Source organism: Vigna unguiculata, chromosome 7 (genome assembly GCF_004118075.2).
Source record: "Vigna unguiculata cultivar IT97K-499-35 chromosome 7, ASM411807v1, whole genome shotgun sequence".
Lineage (NCBI taxonomy): Eukaryota > Viridiplantae > Streptophyta > Magnoliopsida > Fabales > Fabaceae > Vigna > Vigna unguiculata.
Window position 1 is genome coordinate 11,957,307 of NC_040285.1, and position 23,087 is coordinate 11,980,393.

General features: G+C 32.7%; 1 protein-coding gene and 1 long non-coding RNA gene across 2 annotated transcripts; one reads left to right on the forward strand and one right to left on the reverse strand.

Moving 5' to 3' along the window:
* Positions 1 to 3,517: 3,517 nt before the first annotated feature.
* LOC114192460 (thaumatin-like protein 1b) lies at positions 3,518 to 4,544 on the reverse strand. The gene is made up of 2 exons (XM_028082193.1): positions 4,462 to 4,544; positions 3,518 to 4,347 (listed from the first exon to the last, which is right to left on the reverse strand). The coding sequence occupies exons 1-2, from the start codon at positions 4,511 to 4,513 to the stop codon at positions 3,671 to 3,673; spliced, it is 729 nt and encodes a 242-aa protein (XP_027937994.1). The 5' UTR covers positions 4,514 to 4,544; the 3' UTR covers positions 3,518 to 3,670.
* Positions 4,545 to 10,218: 5,674 nt separating this feature from the next.
* Positions 10,219 to 13,066, forward strand: LOC114190056. Its single transcript, XR_003605762.1, has 4 exons — positions 10,219 to 10,589; positions 10,692 to 11,116; positions 12,705 to 12,729; positions 12,805 to 13,066. It is a non-coding gene; the product is annotated as an uncharacterized LOC114190056 (long non-coding RNA).
* Positions 13,067 to 23,087: the final 10,021 nt, after the last annotated feature.

A 23,087-nucleotide genomic window follows, 5' to 3' on the forward strand; every position in this document is an offset into this window, starting at 1 on the left:
TCCTCTTAATTTTCTTATTCAATTGATTTTCTATTTCTGCCTTATACTTTAAAAACACATAAAAAGCTCCATCTTTATGCTTGATTAAGTACACTTTGGTGTATCTAGAATACTCATCTATAAAGGTTACAAAATAATTTTTACCAGCTCTAAACATAGTCTATTTTAAGTCGGCTAGATTAGAATGAATTAGCCCTAACAATTCAGATTGACGTTCTACATGATAACAAGTTTTCTTTGTTATTTTAAATTCTACACATATATCACATTTACCACTTTGTTTATCATGCATATTAATTAATCCTAGTTGTTGCAATTTCATAACATACGGAGAATTCACATGTCCTAGTCTAGCATGCCACGTATCATACGAGTCAACGATATAAGCAGAAGAAGATTCATTAGTAATTTATGAAATATTGAGTACAAAGAGACCTTGATCACAATATCCCTTCCCCACGAAAAAATTATTTTTTATCATTACAATCTTGTCAGATTTGAATGACACTTTAACCCCAACTTTTCCTAATAGTGCTATAGATATTAGATTAACTCTAATAGAAGGCACATGTAGCACATCACTCAAGGCTATAGTCTTCCCAGATGTGAGTTTTAGAAGAAACTTTCCTTTCCCTAGGACAAGAGTTGTCCTAGAGTCACCAAGATAGACGTGTTCTTCTCCATCCCCTACATTGGTATAAGAGGTAAAAGCACTTATGTTTCCACAGATGTGCCTGGTAGCACTAGAGTCTACCACCCACTTACTCACATTGGTCATCAAATTTACTTGTGAAACGACCGCAACTATAGTATCTTCTGCTTGCGTAATTTTGCCCTAGGAGGATTGTCGTTTCTTGCTCTACGCCTGCACTGAGGTGCATGATGGCCATGCTTCCCACATACAAAGCAATTTCCCTTTTTCTTAAAGGTGGGGTTAGATCCTTTGGGACGGGAATTTGAAAAATTACTTTTCTTATTGTGATAAGGTTTATTCTCATACCTTTTTGGTGCAGGTTTTTCTTCTACAATATACGTTTTTGCAAATAATGCTTTGGCCCTTGTAGTAGCACATTCCTGCCTATTGGTATCTTCAACTATAATGTGTGTAATGAGCTTTTGAAGCGGCATCTTCTTGTGCTTGTGTTTCAACTGTTGTTTGTAGTCAGTCCAAGATGATGGTAGTTTCTCGACTAGGAGTTCTAAAACAAACTGATCAGGAAGGATTATGTTTGCTGCTTTGATATCTTTTAGCATCTTGTGATATTCGTTGATTTGGATCTTAATGTTCTTATCTTTAGTCATCTCACAGTGGTAGTAATTCCCTATGATAAATCTTTGTCTGACTACGTATTCAACAGTATAGTTGAGGATCAAAGAATCCTAAATTTCTTTTTCTTCCTTGTATGAATAGGTCATTAGACAATGAACTAAGTAAAGTGTGTTGACATACCTTATTTGCATGACTCCAGTCTTCAACTTGTTTTGAAGGGATATTAGAGTTGGGTTTTGAAGATGTGAGAGCAATAACAACTCCATAAATGTTTAAAAGGGTAGACACATGTTCTTGCCAGCGTCGAAAGTTTTGTCCAGAGAATACTTCGATTTTTGACACATCCGGAAAGGTTTCGCAAAGACCGTTTGAGCTCCGGAAATAGTATTTGGATTCTCCATAGAGGATGAGTTGTTGTTGTTGTTGTCAACCATAAGTCTTTAAGATTGTTATATTAGCTGACAAAATCATGAACACAAAGACTTCCCGAGGCGTGTACATTCACTGCCTTTAAGGACTTATCCACGGTATATTGCGCAAGCCCCTAGGATACAATATGAACTTCTCAAAATTTCTGAGGAACTTAGAAACTTGCAAGATACCTCTTAGATAGAGTAGGTATAAACAGGATATAAGAGAAGAGATAAAAGAAAGAAGATAAGAAAATGAGAGATGAGAAAAGGTTGTGTTTTGGAAGAAGATTTAAGCACCTATTTATAGGTGATGAATGATTTAAAAAATCCATGCTCCGTAGCTAAAGCCTGGTATGAAAAATAATATGCCATAAAATGTGGATGTTGGATCAACTTGTGGAGGAGATCTCGCTGGAACGACATGCACCATCCGAAAAGGAGGGATGCTTTCTAACGTTGCAACAACTGCAATGTTATTATTTTTGCAATACACTTATAAATATTTAAAAATCCTTCACATATTGCAAAATATAAGAGATAGAAAGAAGGAAAGAAAATTCTGGGTTTAAACTAAGATGTAATGCATCAAAGCTAGTATAACAAACTATATGAACTAGTCTTAGATTGATAAACTTAACACACAATGTAGTTGGTATAGTAAGCTATATGAACCAAGGACACTTGATGTGTGTTAGTGGTTTATCAATCACAATAACATATTTAAAGGATAGAAGATTGATTGAATGGAGAAATATGCCAATAATGTGTAACTCAACTCAACTCATCAACTTTGCACTGAGACCGATTTCCTTAAGTTCACTCCATCAAATTTAATATAATTGAACAAAATTGACGATAATTAGGGGACCTATTTGAGCACAAAAAAAATATTAGGACTGATTTGACAAAACTTGATGAAAATTGGGATCAAAAAGGTATTTTAACCATAAAATAAACCATATGTTTGTTTGTATATTTGTAAAAAAAGAAGTTAAAGTGTCTATTAAATCTAACTTCTAAAACTATAATCAAACTAAGAAATCCAATCTAATATAAAATTCTACAATCCTAGGCTATTCTAGAACTAATTGTAAGACTAGCACTAAAATTTCCTAATTAAGCTAAATTTATAAAACTCTACTATAATGCATTCTCTAAACTAAATATAAGATAAGAACCGAGAATTAACAACTTAAATCTACCTAAGAAAATGCAATTACTGAAAAAAAATTCATATAATCATGACTTATGACTTTACTATTTTTATTATTATAATATTTTTCAATATACAAACTACCTAGAACTAGTCATAGGATCTCCTAATAGCATGTAAAACTTATGTAGAAACTACCTAGACTAGCCTAGTTTAACTATACAAATCACCTAAGTAGCAAGTAATATCTGGTGCTTCTTGCTTCTTTCATTCTTTGGTTTTCTTTTATCTTTCTATTTTTCTCTTTATTCTTTTATGAGTATTTTGTCATAACATAAATCATATGTTGTTTGTGTATTTGTAAAAAAAAAAAAAAAATTCAAGGTGTCAATTAAGCACACACACAATTACTTTTCGTATTTTATTTATATTATAATGTTTTATATGTATTGTTGCATCGGTTTGGCCGAACTATTCAATTTTAAATTAAAATCAATGTCTATTTAAGTATGGTAAGATAAAAGCTGTGATTGAATTTTAACATATTTAAAGGATAGAAGATCGATTGAATGGAGAAATAAATGAAAGTAAATTAACGGAATGAAACAATAGTTAGTGATTTAAAAAAAAAAAAAAGCTAAAGAAAATGATTATATTAGTTAAGAGTCTAAAGTGCAGGAATTATAAAAGTTAAACTTTATTGGATGATATAATTGATCGATACAATCACCAAAAGACGTGATTCCTTATTCATCATGAGATGTATTTGTGGGTACACTTATTTTTACTGCGAACGAAGGAAGTGTGTGTGTGTGGATTTATAGTGTGAGGAGTTCAAGGGCAAAAAGTGATGACGTAGTCAGGTCTGTTGGAGCAAGTGAAAGTGCTGTTCTTGTCATCGTAAGCATAGGAATAAGCTTCAGGGCACTGATTCTCGAAGAACTCAGAGTAGCTGGTTGGTGGACATGTCTCAGGCTTGTCGTATGCTCCTTTGCAACAATACTTATCATCTCCGAAAGCCAAACAAGCACTCTTGCAACCGATCACGCTGCCATCAGACCCTTTCATTTGAAGGTCTGCAGGGCAAGCAGCGTTGATGTTGTTCCGGCAAGTCGAGGTTTTGCATTCGCCGCTGCCACCTTGTGGGGCTACGGACATCGGGATGTTGAATCCGTCCACGTTGCTCACGTCGTAGAAATCTTGCCCTCCGTTCTCTGCAACCGTTATTTCTACCAAAGTTGCCGGTGGATTTCCTCCTGCGCCGTTGCACGTCACTTGACCGGAGCCGCAATCTGCTGTGGCGCAACTGAACCTTCCGTTGTTGTTGGAGCATCCTGTTCGGGCCCAGAACCTCCCTGACCATGGAGATGGAAGGTCCAAAGAACTTGATGCTCCTGAGCCCAATTCGAAACCGGTTGATGATAACTGTGCCTTTTGGTCTCCGGTTAGGGTTCCTGGCCATACTGTGTATGTGCACTTGTTTGTGAAAGTAACCTTTGCTCCTTCAGACACTGCATATATACCGAACCCAGTTTATGCATAAACATAAACGAGTCTAACAAGTAATATGAAACATCATCATAAAGCAAACAGGTAAATAAATTGAAAAAATTAGATATATATACCACAGAAGAGGAATGCAAAGCAAAGGAAGAGAGCAACACTTGTGGTCGTCATTGTTGGATATTTGTGGTTTTTCAGGTGCAGTGGTGAGTTTTTCATGTTGGGTTACCCTTGCTATAAATAGGCTACGAGGCTTTGAATCTTCAACAATTGCATTTGTTACGTGGAACAATTCTATGGCATAATGACATTACTATGAGTTAGTCAAGTTGAAGGCTGCTGTCATCGTTGATCATCATAATGTTTTATTACCCGTATACGTTGCGTCTACAAATGTCTAAATTTCTTAATCTTCGAAATCTCCCGTGATCCACGGCGTGAATGTTTTCATAGTTCTTTCGCAGAGAAAATTCCTTCGCCTTCATATTCTATCGTCTATACTTATGCTGAAAGTTCAAATGCAAATTACTAAGGAGTCTGACTCTTCATTCCAGTTTACATTCATATTCTTCACTTTTAATCTAGACCTATACGCATGTAATAGTTTTGGTTATGACCAATTCAGTTAAACTCATACACTAAATAAATGTAGTTTCGAAACATTAGCTACACTCGAATATTAACTACTGTTTTTATTTTCTCTTCATTTTCCACTTCCTCATTTTTCTCTATTTAAGCTTGCCATCATCATCGCACCTCCTTCTCCTCATCTTCTCTTCCTCCACCTCCTCCTTCTTTTCTACCTCTTCTTCCTCTCTTCTTTTCACCCATCTCCCCCTAATATATAAAAGATCCCATCAAACTTGATAGAAAATTCACCTCTCAATGACAAATTTACTCACGAAAAATCCAATCAAAAATCATAATTATAAGTTACCCATGGAATAATCTATTGACAAAATTGACTATCGATTAACTAGTTTCTCTCTCATTGCTCTTACACGTATAAAATGTTTAAATTAGCTCTAAGATTATTTGAAAGAATATTCTAATCTATTTATTGAAAGTCAAAATATTACTTATTAAACATTATCTCTTCATAAACAGATTCTGAAAAAAAAAAGTTTTTAAATCAAATGGTCTTTTATATGCATCTATGAAAACATTCTATGTGATTGATGATTAATTTGATCCTTATTGAATCAATAATTATTTACAATTCTAACAACTTTTCAGAATATGCTTCACAAAGTTTCCTCTAGTAGAAAATGTGAATGCGGGAGAGAAGAAGGAACATCAAAAGATTCCAAATAAAGCTTTAACTACTTCAAGAAAGGAAGGAGAAAAGTTGAAAGCATCAATAAAAGCAATTCAAAGACCAGAATAATCAAATTAAAGAAATTATCAAGAAATTTAGAAGTGCAAATTCTAAATGCATAAAATGAAATTTATAGAGAAATAATCTTGTGAGATATAATTGAGAAAAGCATAATGTAGGCAAATATATATGGTGAGTTTACCTTTTTCCATAGCTTGTGTAATTTGCCTAATTTGAACAATTTTTGTTTTTGCAGATTATATAGCTCAACATTATGCTACGGTGGGTCAAGTTGAGGAGACAAATGATCGAGGCTGTTTAGAAGGAGGGACAAGCCAACGTTTCAAATCTGACCCAGGTCGTAGTGGAGACTCACCAACTTGAGATTTCCATGAAGACGACTGCTCCTTTCAGCCAAAGGGGAAATGGCAACAATAAGAAGAAAATTAGGTTTCTAACCAAGGGTTGCATGCCAGGTTCTTGTTCAGTTGCTTCAAAACCTGGCGATCTTGACGATTCCAGCCTCTACTTGAGGAAAAGCATAAACCTTAATCTTACTGATTAAGAGTTGGAGCTTATTGACGCGATGGAGTGGAATGTCACCATTAAAGGCTTTAATGGATTTTGAAGCGCGATCGATGGTTATGAGCTGGAAGGTAGCTAGTTTGATATAGAAGGAGCTGCTGATGAAAAGAATAATAAGAAGGTCATGAATTGTGTACCTTTAATTGTTGGGGTCCACTCTTATTTATAAAAGACTAATTTCATTTACTTTAGTTAATCCATGGGTTGGACTTCGACTGTGTTCATTTTGGCCCAACTTATCGGGCCTGATTGGACTTAATTTGGGCCCGACTACAAGCCCAATATTCTTTGAGAGTGTTTAGCTGGTTTTTACCTAAGTCATAATAGGCTTGCTAACATATCAACACATTGGACATTATTGTTTCCGTACATTGTTCCACGGATATGGCCATCTAATGGGGTCATGTTGTAGACTAACTTTTCCTACTATGTGGGGTAGTTTATTTGTATATGACTAAATTAGCGATTAGATGCCTTGTTATTCGCAATACCGTTATGTATCTTGCTATGGTGTTCGTGGTATATACTATGTTCAACGATTACTTTAGGTTAGCATCCTTTTGGGATAGCGGCCAATCCGACCTCTGAGAAGAGACTTAAGAGGAGAAGAAATAAGTTAAAGAGGATATCAAACAAAATGGGGCGACTTTGAAGGAAGTCAAGGTTGAGATCTATACTCTTCAACATTATGTCATGGCTTCCATAAAGCTTTAAGGTAGGAAAAACTTTTATATAAGGAGGTGTCGACTACTGATGCTCGCTTTAGTGTCAATCTAGATATATATGACAGTCATATACTTGATGTTGAAGAGATAATGGTTGTTAAGGCTGCTAAGTGTGCAATCGACGATGCTGAGGGTTATCATGCCAATGAGGGGACAGTTAGGGTGAGTCCTTCTCCTACTACCGACCATACTGTTGAGGAAGAGATGGAGAATGAGGAGGATGCAACTGATGAGTAGTATTAGCTTATGTGGTGTTTTGTATTGTAGTTTTATTTGTATTTCAGCTTAGTATATTATGATCGTTTTTTTGCGTACTTGATGAACATAACAAAATTTTCTTTTGACTATGGCCAGTGTTTTTCCTTTTATTGCTTTTCTTCTTTTGCTTGCTTGAGTGACTAGTTTGGTTAGTACAACTTTAATTGGCAAAGGTCTAAGTGGCGAGTTCGACTAGCACTACTTAGATTAGTTGCTAGGAACTAAGTTATGGGTTCGACCAATACTATTTAGATTAGTGGTCGGGAACTAAGTCATGGGTTTGATCAATACCACTTACATTAGTGCTTGGGAACTAAGTAATGGGTTTGACCAATACCACTTATATTAGTTTCTGAGAACTATATTGATGAAGCGAGAATAAAGAATAATATAATTTTGCAGTATCCACTTCTTTATTAATGATATGAGTGTCTTATTAAACCCTAAACCCTGTGAAAAAAAGATCGGGTAAGGAACGAGTACACTAAGGTTACAAATGTTGCACTTTGTTGAATGAAGTAATTAACTAAAATTAAACTTTAAGTGGGACATGTCCCAAGTGTTATGGACGAGTTCACTAGATAGCCTTTCTAATTCGTAGACGCCTTTTTCGATATCTTCAAGTACCCGGAAAGGTCATTCCCAGTTTGCCAAGAACTTGTCATCATGCTTTCTTGCATTGCTTACCATCCGCTAGACTAGATCCTTTCTATGGAATGATCTCGTATGCAACTTGGGGTTGTATTTTCTTGACGCTCTCTACATAGTTGTCGCTTCCTGTATATGGGTTTTTTCTCCTCTTCCTACTAGTAGGTCCAAATTATTATTGAGGTAGTTGTCGTTAAGCTCTTCACTGTAAGGCTCTCATCGTAAGGTCAACTTTTTAATTTCCACCGATATCATGACATCTGTAAGCCCACAAGACTTCTAACAATTCTTTTGGCCATTTACCCTGGGTTGTATCTAGCCTGTTCTTTAACTCAACTAAGATGATCTTGTTGGCGGCTTCTACTTCCCTATTGGAATGAGGGTGCTCGGCCGAACTTGTTTTATGCTTGACCCCAAGGCTGTTATACAAGTTGGCTAAGCCTTTATTAATGAATGTCTTCTGTTGTCAGTAATGATAGTGTGTGGGACGCCATACCGGCTAACGATGTTCTTCCATATGAACCGTTGTACTTGCTAAGCTGTGATAGTTGTTAGGGGTTCTACTTCAATCCACATAAAGAAGTAATCAATGCCCACAAGGAGAAATTTGACTTGGTTTGTACCTAGCATGAAAGGTTCGATAATATCCACCCCTACTTTGAGAAAGGTCGTGGGACAAATATGTTATGCCTCATGGTTGCTATAGATGATAATATTGTGCTTCTAACATGGAATACACTTCCTCACGTACACACCCCACATTACTAAGTTTTTTTTGTTTGATTTTGGGCTAGAATACTTTCTTCTCTGCGTACCACCATGTTTTACTGATCATACAATCCATTAGTGTTTTATTTTTTTATCTTGGACTTGTTTGTTATTTTACTGACTACAACCCATGTCTTATTGTGCACACCATATTTACTTCATGAACCTCACATTGCTCATGCACCCTTATTTTTAGTTTTTTCACTTTTATCCTTTTTTTAATTTAATTCCACCTTTTTATTTTTATTTTGCTAAAAAGAAAAAAACGAAAATATTTGAAAATTATAAAAATACAAAAAAAAAATTAAAAAATGAAATGGTTTTCTTTCTTCTTTTGGTGTCTATCTGGCCACTAGCATTGTATGACACTATTTTTCAAATCATTTAAAAATACCAAAAAACAAAAAAAAAATGAAAATACATTCTAAAAACAAAAATATCTCTTTAAGAACTACATGATCCTTGATTCTCCATTGTGAGATACGTAGGAGTAAGGCCAAACCTTGTTAGGTTCACTTCCAAAAAATGAAATCATTTTCCAAATAGTTTTCTAGATCGTTTCTCTAAAGAACTACATAACCCTAATTTCTCATTTTTAATGAGAATACATATGACCAACACAACAAGAAAAATTCTATTTAGCTACAAAAATTAGTGAGAAGAAATGTTAGTAGCTAATTCCTCTCTAATTTGCGAGGAAATAACAAAAAAATTAAACTGTAGCATGTCTGTAGCAAAATAGCTACAAATTCACCTAAATATTTATTTGTAACTAATTTCTCACTAATTTGCGAGGAAATAACGAAAAAATAAAACTGCAGCGTGTCTGTAGCAAAATAGCTATGAATTCACCTAAACATCTATTTGTAACTAATTTCTCACTAATTTGCGATGAAATAGCGAATAAATAAAATTGTAGTCAGTTGGTAGCAAAATAGCTACAAATTTACTAGAAAATATGTTTGTAGTTAATCTTTCTCAATTAATTTTTTTTAATTTTAGTATAAAAATATATTTTTTAATTTAAATATTAAAAATTATTTTTAGTTTAAATATTTTAAATTATTTTTAAATTAAGTATTTAAAAGTTATTTTAAATTTGAACATTTAAAAATTATTTTAAATTTAAATATTTAGAATTACTTTTAGTTTAAATATTTTAAAATCATTTTTTAAAATATAGTATTATATATTAAAATGTAAATGATAAATATAAATATTAATAAATTAATTAAAATATATAATAAAATAAGAAAGAAAATGATTTTGTCACTAATCTATAACTAACAAATAAAAATTATATTTAAAATATTATTCTGAGGAAAATAAATTTACAAAAAACAATAAAAAACAATCAATATACTAACAGATTATTATGTGAAAATTTGCAATTCGTACAGTAATAACATCATGATTAAACATACACTTAGGAAAAACCATATTTTAGTAGCCATTATTTTCTAACGGTTAAATAGACTGCTAAAATTATTTTTATTTCTGTTAATTTTTTCTTGACCGCTACAAATTGTTTGTATTATTTTAAATTTATCAATTAACTCCTGATCTTTCATCGTCTTTCTTCATTTTAATTATCAATTTTTTTCTCAGATTAACTTTATCATAGTTTTCTCCGCTCATTACTTTTCATTCCTCATATTCTTTAGTTCGCCGATTTCTCTCCACATTCTCTTAATCCCAACGTCGACAACAACCACTGCCATGCCCCTTTTTCGTTGTAGGTTGAATCCACGACAACCACCTCACCGTCGCTGACGACACCAAGATCGTCGTGACAAGTGGTGCAAGGTTAGTAGGGACCGCACCTAGGGAATCAGCTGATTTCGCGAGGGACAATGTGCGCATGGTGGACAATTTCGAGCATGAGGCACCACTTTGGGAACCCTAGATTCGAGCATTTGCCCAATCAACTTCTGAAATTGTCAAACAGGTTAACAATCTGACTTACATAATAACCGAGTTTATTTGTTCCGTATAGAATGAAAATGCAAATGGAACCATTGCCATTGTTGCTCACACCTTAGTTTTGTAGTGACTCAATGGCTGGGTGGTGCGCAATGGATGCGATGGCGCAGGAGAATATTAGAGTGAGGGAAAGGATTGCGAAGACGGAAATTGTTGTGGTGATTATGGGTTTTGAGATTTGGGATTTAGAGCTTCGTTGCTGATCTTCGATTTCGTGTTGGTGATCGCGTTCTATTTTATCGTAACCTTTGAACATTTTCAGAGAATCCATCTTTCTTTCTTACTCTGCTGGGACTTCCAAATTGTCGTTGCTATTATGACTGTGTGCTCTACTAAATTTTTGTGCTCTACCTCAGGTTTTGGGCACGCATTGTAGTTGCTTATGCATTTACCTTTTGGACATGCTATATTTTATCCAAGGAGTATGAAAAAGTTGCCGTAATGAGATTGCAATTTCTTGCGTCAGAAAAACGCCGTCCTGATCAATTCACGGTAAATTTGATTTTTCTCCATTTTAACAATGAACTTTTCTTTGTTTATTGTTGCGTACTTTGGTTCTGTTTTTGTCTACCACACTCACTTTTTTGAGGTTGGGCAGCTTTGATATTGAGACGAAGTTTGGTTACATCTCCATTCTTGTCATCCCCTAAAATCTTAAGGAATCCTAAGCAGTTTGGTTACATCTTTAGCAATTAAATCTCTTAGTTGTAGTAAGTTGAATAGTACCACTACAATCTAAGTGATTGTTACTCGTAATTGGCAATGCTACAGGGACAACATATTTTCTCATTTATGAAGAAGGTACCGGTGGAAAGGTATTGTTGAGTGAATGAAGCCATACATGTTTATTGTACAAGATATTGATTTTCTCTGTCACGCAGATCACACAGAGAAAACAGAGTCCAAATAAGATAAAGAAGAAGTTCCTTTTGTTGTGAATTGTTTCATCCCGCAGAAGCAAAATAACTGCTACATGAAAGTGCATATGGAAACATTATGTAAAAGAAAATAAAGGGCACTAAATGAAACAAAAACCAACGACAAAGATAACATGAATCATCGATAACTCTGTGTTTAATAGGGAGAGATCCAAATCATCAAAACCAGAATTGTTGTGATGTGATTTGGTATAGAGGGAGGAATAAAGATGTGTGTCGGGAGAATAGGAATTATGTGAGACCAAGATAAAGATAACAATTAACAACACAAACTTCTTAGTGCTTTTTAGGTTGTGTTATATTATATTATAAAAATATACAAGGAATTGCAATGGAAGAAAAAGGAAGGATTTAGATAGATTTGTTTATAAAACTCTTGAAAAGCTAGATTCCCGGAGTAGGAAAAGATTGACATGTACAATGATTAACGTAATACTCAGAGTGTTTGCATGCATTAAAAAATGGATTAAATTAAACCATTCACTGTTCAATGATTTAGTTTATTATGTGCAGGTGTTTGCTTCTTTTAAACTAATAGTTTTGTGCGTTAGCTTTACTTCAAATTTTAATTTACTCTCATCTTTATAGTAGTGGGGTATTTGAGTAGTTCTCATGGAGTCCAAATTCAAACCTTATTGCACAGGAAAACAAAAACATTATTAATGTATTCCGATGTCCTTTTTTTATATATGTTAACGTCGGTTTCATTAACAAAACAAGACATGTCCCATGAAAAACAATAATTTTTAGTTTTTGTTGAATGGATTTTTTTAAGCTTACATTATTTAATAGAGTTTTGGTTTTTTTTTTCAATTGTGAGCATTGAATTTTTTTAGTAAATGATATGGCTCTGAGAATATTTTGATGTGTAGTGTCATGTGTGTACCTTCCTTCTCAAAGCTATTGAGAGATAAGAGAGATAGAAAGAATATATTGGGGAATGAAAGTCTCCTATGATTCTGCTATGACTGTTATGCTGCTTTTAGAATAACTGTTACACAATCCATCATCATTTTGATCTTTTAACAAGTTTTGGGAAATTGTAGTGATGGACTGAACTGTTACACTAGTTACATGTTGGTATTTAGATGTGAGATATTTGATCAATCATATTTTGCTTATAGAATTTATTTCTTCTTCAGGCCGGACAACTATCTTACTCACCAGGTTGGTTCCACCTTTTGTACATTGTAATATCTATCTAGAATTTTATTTTGACGTCCTATTTCTTGTTCTCTTTAGGTTTCATAAGCTCGTAACTAGATGCTATTGTCCTACAACAGATGTTGCGCAAAGGGCGTTGAAAGCAGGATTGCATCAATCCCAAATAAAGATTTTTGGTCTACCTGTTCGGCCTTCCTTTGTTAAGCCTGTCCGGCCAAAGGTGTCATTCTTATAGCTATTACTTAAATTATTAGCAAGTTTACTAACAATTCTGTAATTGTAACACAGAATTATGTGCTATATATACTATTAGCAAATGAATGCCTCTGAATTTTTGAAATTCTGTGATAGGATAGTAGGATTAGTAATTTATATTACGTTTTGAAGTTATTGAATTGAAAGTAGATAATAGCCATTTCCATGTCAACAGTACTGCACACTTTTGCTAATGATTTCCTGTAAACTATTTTTCCCCTGATTTTGTTTAAGCGACAGCCAAATGTATAGTATGATACTAAAATTATATGCTTTGGTGTTCTGTGTGGGTTCTCCGATTCTATTACTACAGGCTGTAGTCAAGTATTATAATTTTTAATTAGTGTCCATCATAACAGATATACTCGTAACTAATTGATGCATATATATGAGTGTATTATGTATACTTTAATTGTAAAACTTGGATCTGATCTGGTTCCACTATTATTACTTTTTCATCAAACATACAATTCAATACACTTTATTTTCAAATGATCTAAGGTTTCAGTTAATTGTTTGTTGAAGTGTGGATGTTTTAAATTAGGCTAGTAATAATGCTGTATAAGGTTAAGGCTAATTTTTTGGACAGTCTTTTTGTTGGTAAAAGAACTTTTTGATATATTGTAATGATAAAAAGAACTTTGCATTTTAAAGCCAGTTATAAATATAATTCCATTTTTTTTTCAATAGTAAGATTAACAAGTTAATAATTTTTCTATATTTGACCTTTTAAGGATGAAAAGTTGTTGATATTGCATTCTTTTATCCAATTTCTTTATCTTATGGGCATAGGTTTATGGACATGACTCATAAAAGAGAATGAATAACAGTGAAGTAATTGCAATTAACAAAATAATATTTGTAGGAGATTAATAGAATTGTAATAAATTAACTAATCAATTGTGATACAGATTATTGATAAAAGAATTGCGACAAATTAGCTACGGATTAGTGAGAAAAGAATTGCGACAGATTAGCTACAGATTAGTGAGAAAATAATTGTGACAAATTAGTTACAGATTAGCGAGAAAAAAGTGCGACAAATTAGCTACGGATTAGCGAGAAAAGAATTGCGACAAAGTAGCTACGGATTAGCGAGAAAATAATTGTGACAGATTAGCTACGGATTAGCGAGAAGAGAATTGCGATAGATTAGCTACGGATTAGTGAGAAAATAATTGCGACAGATTAGCGAGAAAAAATTGCGACAGATTAGCTATAGATTAGCGAGAAAAAATTGCGACAGATTAGCTACGGATTAGCGACAAAGAATTTGCGATAGATTAGCTACAGATTACAGATAGATTAGCTACACATTAGCTAAAAATTTTAAAACTTTTTTACTTCAATTAGAGATGGAATAGAGAGGGATTAGCTATGAATTAGCTAGAAATTTTAAAAGTTTTTCACTTTAATTAGAGAGGGAATAGAGAGGGATTAGCTATGAATTAGCTACAAATTAGCTACGGATTATATCCCTCTCTAATTAGCTACCTGTATTTAGCTACGAAAAAATCTCTAGCAATTTTATAGGTAATCTGTCGCAAAACGTTTTAGCTACGGATTAGTTACGGATCAACTACGAAATATTTCGTAGCTAATGTATAAAATTGTTGTACTGCAAGGTCAATCCTTGTCGGGCCCAAAAAACCAAAAAATATTTTTTTTTCTTTTTAGTAACATTAGTCTTATTATTTTTGGGGAAAATTAATATTTTTAAAATCAATCAACTTGCATGTTTAATTAAAGATATCGTCCTCGAGCGGGCGTTGTAGGGTGCTTACACCTTCCCTACGTGTAACCAACTCTAGGACCCAAAAATCTAGTTTTTCACAGACTTGCTTTATATTTATGGTTTTCCATAATTTTTCAGAAATGACTATGGTGGCGACTCCAAATTTCTTTTAAACCCGTTTTATTTTTTGGTTTGTCGTCCTGTCGCGATTTCGGTTGCGACACATTGAGACACATCTCTCTTTCCTGGAAGTCTACTTCACAAGCTTTCAACTTATTTATTTTCAAAAAAATTCTTTATAAAATGCAAAATCATTTTTCATACAGAAAATAATCAACAATGTAATTTTCAAATGGATTACAATTGCTATCCACAACAACCATATGTTCCACATAGTTTTCTGCAACAATTTGTACCACTACAGCAAGTTAAAGCAACCAATGGACCATCCTATAGGGAAGTGATGATACTAATGGGTGAAGTTATAGAGAAATTAGAGTCCATTGATGAAAGGTTGCAAGTTGATCAAAGATGTAAAAATATTGTGCAAGAGTGGTATGAAAATAAGAAAATGTTGTCTGATATGTTGAGGGATGCAAGTAATAACAACTTTATAGAATTACTTGCAACTATTAATACCACCCTCCAATCCCATCAGAGATTTCCTAAAACTCAAGAATTTAACGGACATCGTCATGAAATTTAAGATATGCTTCTAAAGGTTGCCATTTGAGCTGAACAAATGTCTGAAGGTTTAAGTCGGCTAATGAATGATACAATTAGAAAGGTCACTTTGGTAGATATGATGAATATGACATGAAGATGAATCAGACAGATCAGAAAGAGATGATGAATGCTGCCACACAAAGCTTGCAGAATCAGCCAGAATAACCAATAGCGAAATCACATCACATTTATATATTTATTGATGGATATAATGATGATCATAGTAATATGTCTACTGATGGACATATTAATTTTACTAACAATGTTGTTGATGAAGAAATTGGAGATTTTCACACTGATATATCTACTGATGGATATGATGATGCTCACTACCAAAAAAACTCATTTTCTGCCAATTTTGTTTTGAAATATTTTTGTGGGAACTACTTACGAATTTTGTTATGAAAAGAATTGCAAGAAATTGCTGCCAAATTGTTTGCAAAATATTTTGTATAAAAAAAATTTCACAACAAATTTTGTAGGAAATACTTACGAATTTTATAATTTTGTAGGAAATAATTACCCACAAAGGAATTATCTACCAATTAAGATTCTTAGAAAAAATAACAGGAAAAAGCTTCTGAAACTTTCATGATACATTAAATGTTATTTTGCACCATTAATTACTTTTTTGCTTATGGTAATATTTCGGGGTACAATGTCAAGGGTCATAAAATATGTCCTATATGTGAAGAAAACATTGCATCTCATTAGTTGAAAAATGAAAGAAAGATCGTGTATCTGCGCCATCAAAGTTTTTACAAGTTAATCATCCTTACAAAAGGTTAAAGAAAGCATTCAATGGACATCAAGAGAATGATGAAGCACTAATTCCATTAACTGACCTTCAAATTCATGAAAACGTTAATAAAGTACATTATGTATTTGGGAAAACATCCAAGAAGTCATCTGTATCAAGCCCTTGGAAGAAAAAATCAATATTCTTTGATCTTCCATATTGGTCAAAGTTACATGTTAGGCATTGCATAGATGTCATGCATGTAAAGAAGAATGTGTGTGATAACTTGATTGGTACACTATTTATCATTTAGGGAAAGACAAAAAATGGAGTAAATGCTCGTTTGGATTTGGTTAAAATGAAGATCCAAGAAGACTTGGCACCAAGGGAGGTTGGTAGGCATACTTATTTTTCCCCTGCATGTTACATTATCTCCAAACAAGAGAAGATAAGTTTTTGCTTATGTTTAAAGAGTGTCAAGGTACCTCAAGGATACTCTTCAAATATTCAGAGTTTAGTGTCCATGCAAGACTTGAAACTTGTTGGCCTAAAGTCTTACGATTGCCACATCTTAATGTAAAAATTATTACCTGTAGCTATTCGTGGAATTTTACCAAAAATGTTAGACAAACTATAATGCATTTGTGTGCATTCTTCTCTTCAATTTGTAGCAAAGTCATTGATCCTTTAAAGTTAGATGAACTTCAAGCCGAGATTGTTATCATCTTGTGTCAGCTAGAGATATTTTTCCCTCCATCATTTTTTGACATCATGGTACATTTACTTGTTCATTTGGTAAGAGAAATAAAGTTTTGTGAACTGGTATACTTAAGATGGATGTATCCTATTTAACGTTACGTGAAGATTTTGAAAGGGTATGTGAAAAATCAATACTGTCTAGAAGCTTCAATGATCGAAAGGTACATTAGTGTAGAAAGTGTCGACTTTTGTTCATATTACATGGCAAAAGCAAAACCGATAGAAGTTCCTAAGAGATCCTGGTTGAACATGTGTTTTATAAGTAACAACATCTCAAGTGTGAGTGTGGTTAGCAAAGATCGCGAAGAGTTGTTGCAAGCACACCATACATATTGAACAACACAGATGTGGTAATAGAACAATCTAAGAGAACAATCCAAGACAATCAGAGAAATGTCATTTGATAGAGCATAATAGAACATTCATGCCTTGGTTTAAATCTGAGGTTTTGAAAGATCCACAATGTTTTGAGACTTTGATGTGGTTAGCGAATGGGTTGAAATTTGATGTCATTTGTTGTATAGGTTATGGAATTAATAATTGCACATTCAATATGTCAACACCCAATTTCGTCTAGGTGAATGCATTTATTTTGTTAAATAAAATAAAATAAAATAAAAAATATGTTTTTGACTGAAAGTAAGTTTTAAACTTTAATTCTACCATGAAAAAAAAAGGAGAAAAAAGAAAGAAAAAGAAGGGAGAATCTAATTTGTTTTTAATTATCACATCCTTTTCATGAGCCCAAATGTTTTGTACAAACTTTCACCCCCACTGTTTGCTATATACACTCCACACATGACATGTCAGAAAAGGACATTTTATAATATTTGTTTTTTAGAGAAGGGTATAATATGTGATGTGTCTCATTGATTTTTCAGTCAGATAAGATATTATTTTAATAATTAGAAGCAAATATTCCTGATAATAATGCCTTTTAGAGAATGGTACAATTTTAATAATTAAAAGAAAATATTCTTGGTAATAATTAGAATCAATTATATGAATAATATGTTATGATTTGATCAGGATCTTCATGTACCGGAAAATAAATGATTATAGTAATTACAAGCAATATTTTGTTAATAATTATAATCAATACCATTATACGACAATTTAATTTCTATAATATGTTTCATAGGCACCAATTCCTTCCTCATATATTTTATTATAATTAAAGACTAAGATTTCAGTGGTATCCAAGGTATCTATATAAACACAAAACCTCTCCAATGCAAGACACTCAAAAAATTTGATACTTCTCTTCTTTTACGAGAGCACACACGCACGAGAGATCACCTCGCTATCCTTTTAGTCAGGATTTGCTCAATTCGTTGCCTTAAAAAGTAAGTTATTTTTTTCTCCTAATGTTATTCATGTATTGGTGAGCATAATAAAATTAATGGGTTGTGAATCCTAACCCCTTACTCTGTTACAATATCAAGTGTATTGATTGACTTAATATATTGCTAAACGTGTTTGGGGTCTAATGTTATGTAATTTTGGGGCTGAATTCATAATTGATATTGTCGTATGACAACATTATAAACTCATTCGTAAGATTTTAATTCCCCTTTTTTAAAAAAATAAAAATTATAATGTACCACACCTAGCCAAACTCGACCAAATAAGTAAATGATACATACATACCAAAACAGTCAAGTATTCAACCTAGGCCGAGTTAGCCTAAGTCTTATCAGATCTAACCTAAACATCTAGAGGAATAACCTGCACAAGATAACATATAACCAACCTAAGCCGTCAAGGAAAGTAGCCGGCCTAGGCCGACTACTCTAATAGACTCAGTAAGATTAAAGCCCCCTAGTGTTTCAATAGGTCCTAAGGGCCTGGGCTAGGGCCCAAGCCCACTTACAGCCAAAGCCCAAGCCAAGGCCCGGCCCATAGTATAACCAGACATAATTAATGCTCTATAAATACGCGTGGACCCCAGTAATTAAGGGTACGCATTCATTAATCACAGATTTGACCTTTTTGAGAGTTTTGACTCACTTGAGCTTCGGAGTCCCTTCTGCAGGTAACCCCTTATGGGTCCAATCCGACATGTATCGACCGGGAAGAGGCCAACTGAGGAGATAGGGGACTACATGGTAAGGTGACGCTTGTGCCTAACTCATCTTACTTGTTCTCTGCAGGAACATATAAATTATACTTTTTTATATGATTTTTGGATATCATGTCAAGTCTTGGATTTGTTTGATAACTTAAATTTTTTATCATGTTGAATCTCGGATTCCCTTGATAATTAAAAAATATTAAAATTTCAAAATTTAACTCATCATCTCAAATAGTTCATTTTTTTCAAAGAACTACGTTATCTCTGATTTTCCAAATGGAAATACGTATGAGCGAGGTACAATCCTTGTCGGGCCAAAAAAATAAAAAAAATAATTTTGTTTTTATCTTTATTATTTTGTACTTGTATTTATTTTGTTTGATTTTTTGGAAACAACAAATATTTTAAAACATCTATTTTTTATCTTGCATACTTAATTAAAGGGAACCGTCCTAGGACAAGCGTTATGGGGTGCTAATACCTTCCTCACACGTAACCGACTCCAAAACCTAAATTTGGTTTCAAAGATTGTTCTTTTTTAAATATTTTTCTATAGTTTTTCATAATAAACTATGGTGGCAATTGTACCTTTTAAATCATTTTTGTCGTCCCGTTGCAAGTTCGGTTGCAACACTCTATGAAGTCTCTGGCAAATAAAAGCACAGTACAAAATAGTGGAATCAGTCTTGAAGCTAAGTCGCTACAATTTTCTAAATCTAAAGATTAACATCCTGTATTTGGGTCAATGACATACTATGGTGTAATACAAGAGATATGGGAGGTTGATTATACCATGTTTACTATTCCATTGTTAAAATGTAAATGGGTTGACAATAAGAGATATGGGATGTTTTCATTTCACAAATATATGGTTGAACATCATAGTTCATCAAAGGATGAAGCACCCACTAAGAGACCCATCAGAGGAGCCACTAGGTTGGGACAACTCTTAATTAGAAGAGCTAATTGTCAAAAAACACCTATTGATATTGACGTCGACATTAGAATTCCTAGAGGTCATTATGTAGACGTCTTCAAAAGTTATTTAGGAATGTTGGCAGGAGAGAGAATATCAATCCCTACTCCATCTTTTGATCATGTTATTGAAGTTGATCGGGACATGATATGGTAGGATTTTGTGTAACTAATATTAATGTTATTAACCTTATAGTTTGATTTTGTTGATAATATGTTAAATATTATTGATGACATTTTCTATATTGCAGCTAACATTTGATATTCCAAATGTGGTGACACTAAAACACAAATGTTTGTCATCGATGGCTGAGAAATTTTGTGGTTTTAAGACCAAGTTGATGTCTAGGTATGTGTTTGGATCTCAAAAGAATGAAAATCCACTACAATAAAAAAGCTAATTTGCAAGGGAAATTAGCAAGAAAAAAGATTTTCACTAATTTCTTGCTATTTAGTGAGGGATTAGCGACAAAAATAATTTGTAGCTAATTTGCGAGGCAATTAGCGAGAGAATTTATTTCTCACTAATTTCTCGCTATTTAGCGAGGGATCAGCAACAAAAAAGTTTTATAGCTAATTTGCGAGGGAAATTAGCGAGAAAATTTATTTCTCACTATTTAGAGCGGGATCAAAGACCAAAAAAGTTTCGTATCTAATTTGCGAGGGAAATTAGCGAGGAAATTTATTCCTCACTATTTAGCGAGGGATCGACGACAAAAATGATCTGTAACTAATTTGCGAGGAAAATTAGCGAGAAACTTCATTCCTCACTATTTAGAGAAGGATCAGCAACAAAAAAAATTGTAACTAATTTTCGAGAGAAATTAGCATGAAAAATTATTCCTCACTATTTAGCATGAGATCAATAAAAAAGAATCTGTAATTAATTTGAAGTTGATTAGTTATATTTTGGAGAGAGGTAAATCATTCTATTAACAAAAACTATTTGTAAATTTTAAAAAAATTACAAATTCTTTTTCAAAAATATATCAGTAGAAAATCAATATTAATACATACAAATTTTATAATATTAATAATATTAATTAATTTTTATTATATTATATATTATTAGGAAATATAACATTTTAAAAAATTGTCTATAAGAACTATTTACAAATTTTATTATAGAATATGTTTCTTAAAAATGTAATGTAATTTTTTTAGAATTGTTTTGCAAAAAGTATTTACAAATATTTGTTTATATCTTTATAAATTATGATTTAAATTAAAAGGATTATTAATTAATTTACGTTAGTATAAATTTATTATATTTTACTATTTTATTTCTTTTATATGTTTATTTATTTTTAGGTTTTTAAATATTAAATAAATTATTTGTGATACATTGTAAAATATGAATATTTAAATATTACATTGTAAAAGTAAATTATATTTAAATATTTCATTTATAAAATATGAATATTTAACTTAATTTAATATAATATTTACTTAACTTTAGTAAATAGGTAATTTTTTTATAAATAATCATTAATATTAGTTTTTAACTTTTTAATATTTATATAAAAACCTATATAAAAAAATAATTACATAAAAAATAATATTAAATATGAAATAAAAATCAATAAATTGAAAATATAAACTACCGTAACTTTTAATCTTGTATCTTGAGCATGTCGAAGATACAACCCCAAATTTTTAAATCATTGTACAAATAATGAAGTATTCTAAATCATGAAAGCTCAGGTTTTCTGTGAAAAATTGAAGCTGTGAAAAATTGAAGTGATGGAAAAATTGAAGGCAACGATGCAGAGACCGTGGAAGAGAGTGACGAGATGGAAGAAAGATTGGAGAGGTTGCAGATTGACTACGTTGTCTACACCGAGTTTGGTTCCTAATCAGGTTAATTATCTCTCTCTGCCTCTGTTATTTCTCGTTCACCTTCTTGCTTTTCATCGATTGGTTCTTCTTCTTGTTGTTTGGTAGATCGGAAATGAGACGATTTCGGAGCTGTCGAAATCCTGTATTTGAACGGAGGAGTCAGTGTTGTTGCGTTTCGTCGAAGTGAAGGAGGAGGTTGTGCTATTGCCATTACTATGTGAACAACACCAGATTGGGGGATTAGGGCAAATGTTGATTTCGTTACCTTCGCCGGCAATAGGTAATCATTTGTTTCTTTTCCTTGAGTTCTTAGTTTTGTAATAGTTTGCAACAAAGTTTCTTAGTTTTATAATCATCTTAAATTCGTTGAAGTAAGACATTACGATTTGGGAATGCTTCTTTTCTTCTTTGTTCCATAGGTGCAGTGAGAATAAATGTACTATTTCATTTGTTGAAATACTTTCTCACAAGTTTCATATCCATATTTGTCATTCACAGTGAAAATTTAACTCTGCTTCTCAGGTTATTTTAATTGCTTTGTTTTATTCACTTTCTCGATTTCTAGTTCCTTGTTTCTGCAAATTTTGGTGGATTTGCCGTTTGCTATGGATTTCGAATTGCTGAAATGGCTTTCAATGCTGCATCTGAACACGCGTGCCCGACACTTGTGACAGCCACATCAAATGGTGTGTTTCATGGCCACGACTCTTTTGATTTTTCGCTTCCCTTTGCCATTTTGTATATAAGCCTTGTTCTTGTGGTCTCAAGGGAACTGGCATATCTTCTAAAACTTTTAAAGCAACCTAGAGTTATTGCAGAGATAATTGTAAGTCCATTTCTTTTCTTTTAGTTTTTAATCAATATAGGTGTATGTAACATATTTTACTATCAATCTTTACTAATGTTGGTTGTCTTTCTTGACTTTAGACGTCACTGCGTTTCACTTCTAAATGGTTTAATATGAAATTTATTGTGTAGGATGCAATATGATTTGAAACAACGCATTAGTCAATATAAATGTTATTAACTGCGTATTTGTCTTAACACCACAAAATTTATTGTCATGAACTAAGTATATAGTACTGCTGCTATTCACTCACATGCTGTCCTTAATTGCAGATTGGCTTCTATAGGTGTCTTTTGTTTCAAATTTTGTTTCATTAAAATCTCTTGTCTAATGATCCAATTAAATTTACTCACCTTCCCTATGAATTCTATGTGCTGCAATTGCTCATGATGACACTTTTAATTTAATTCTT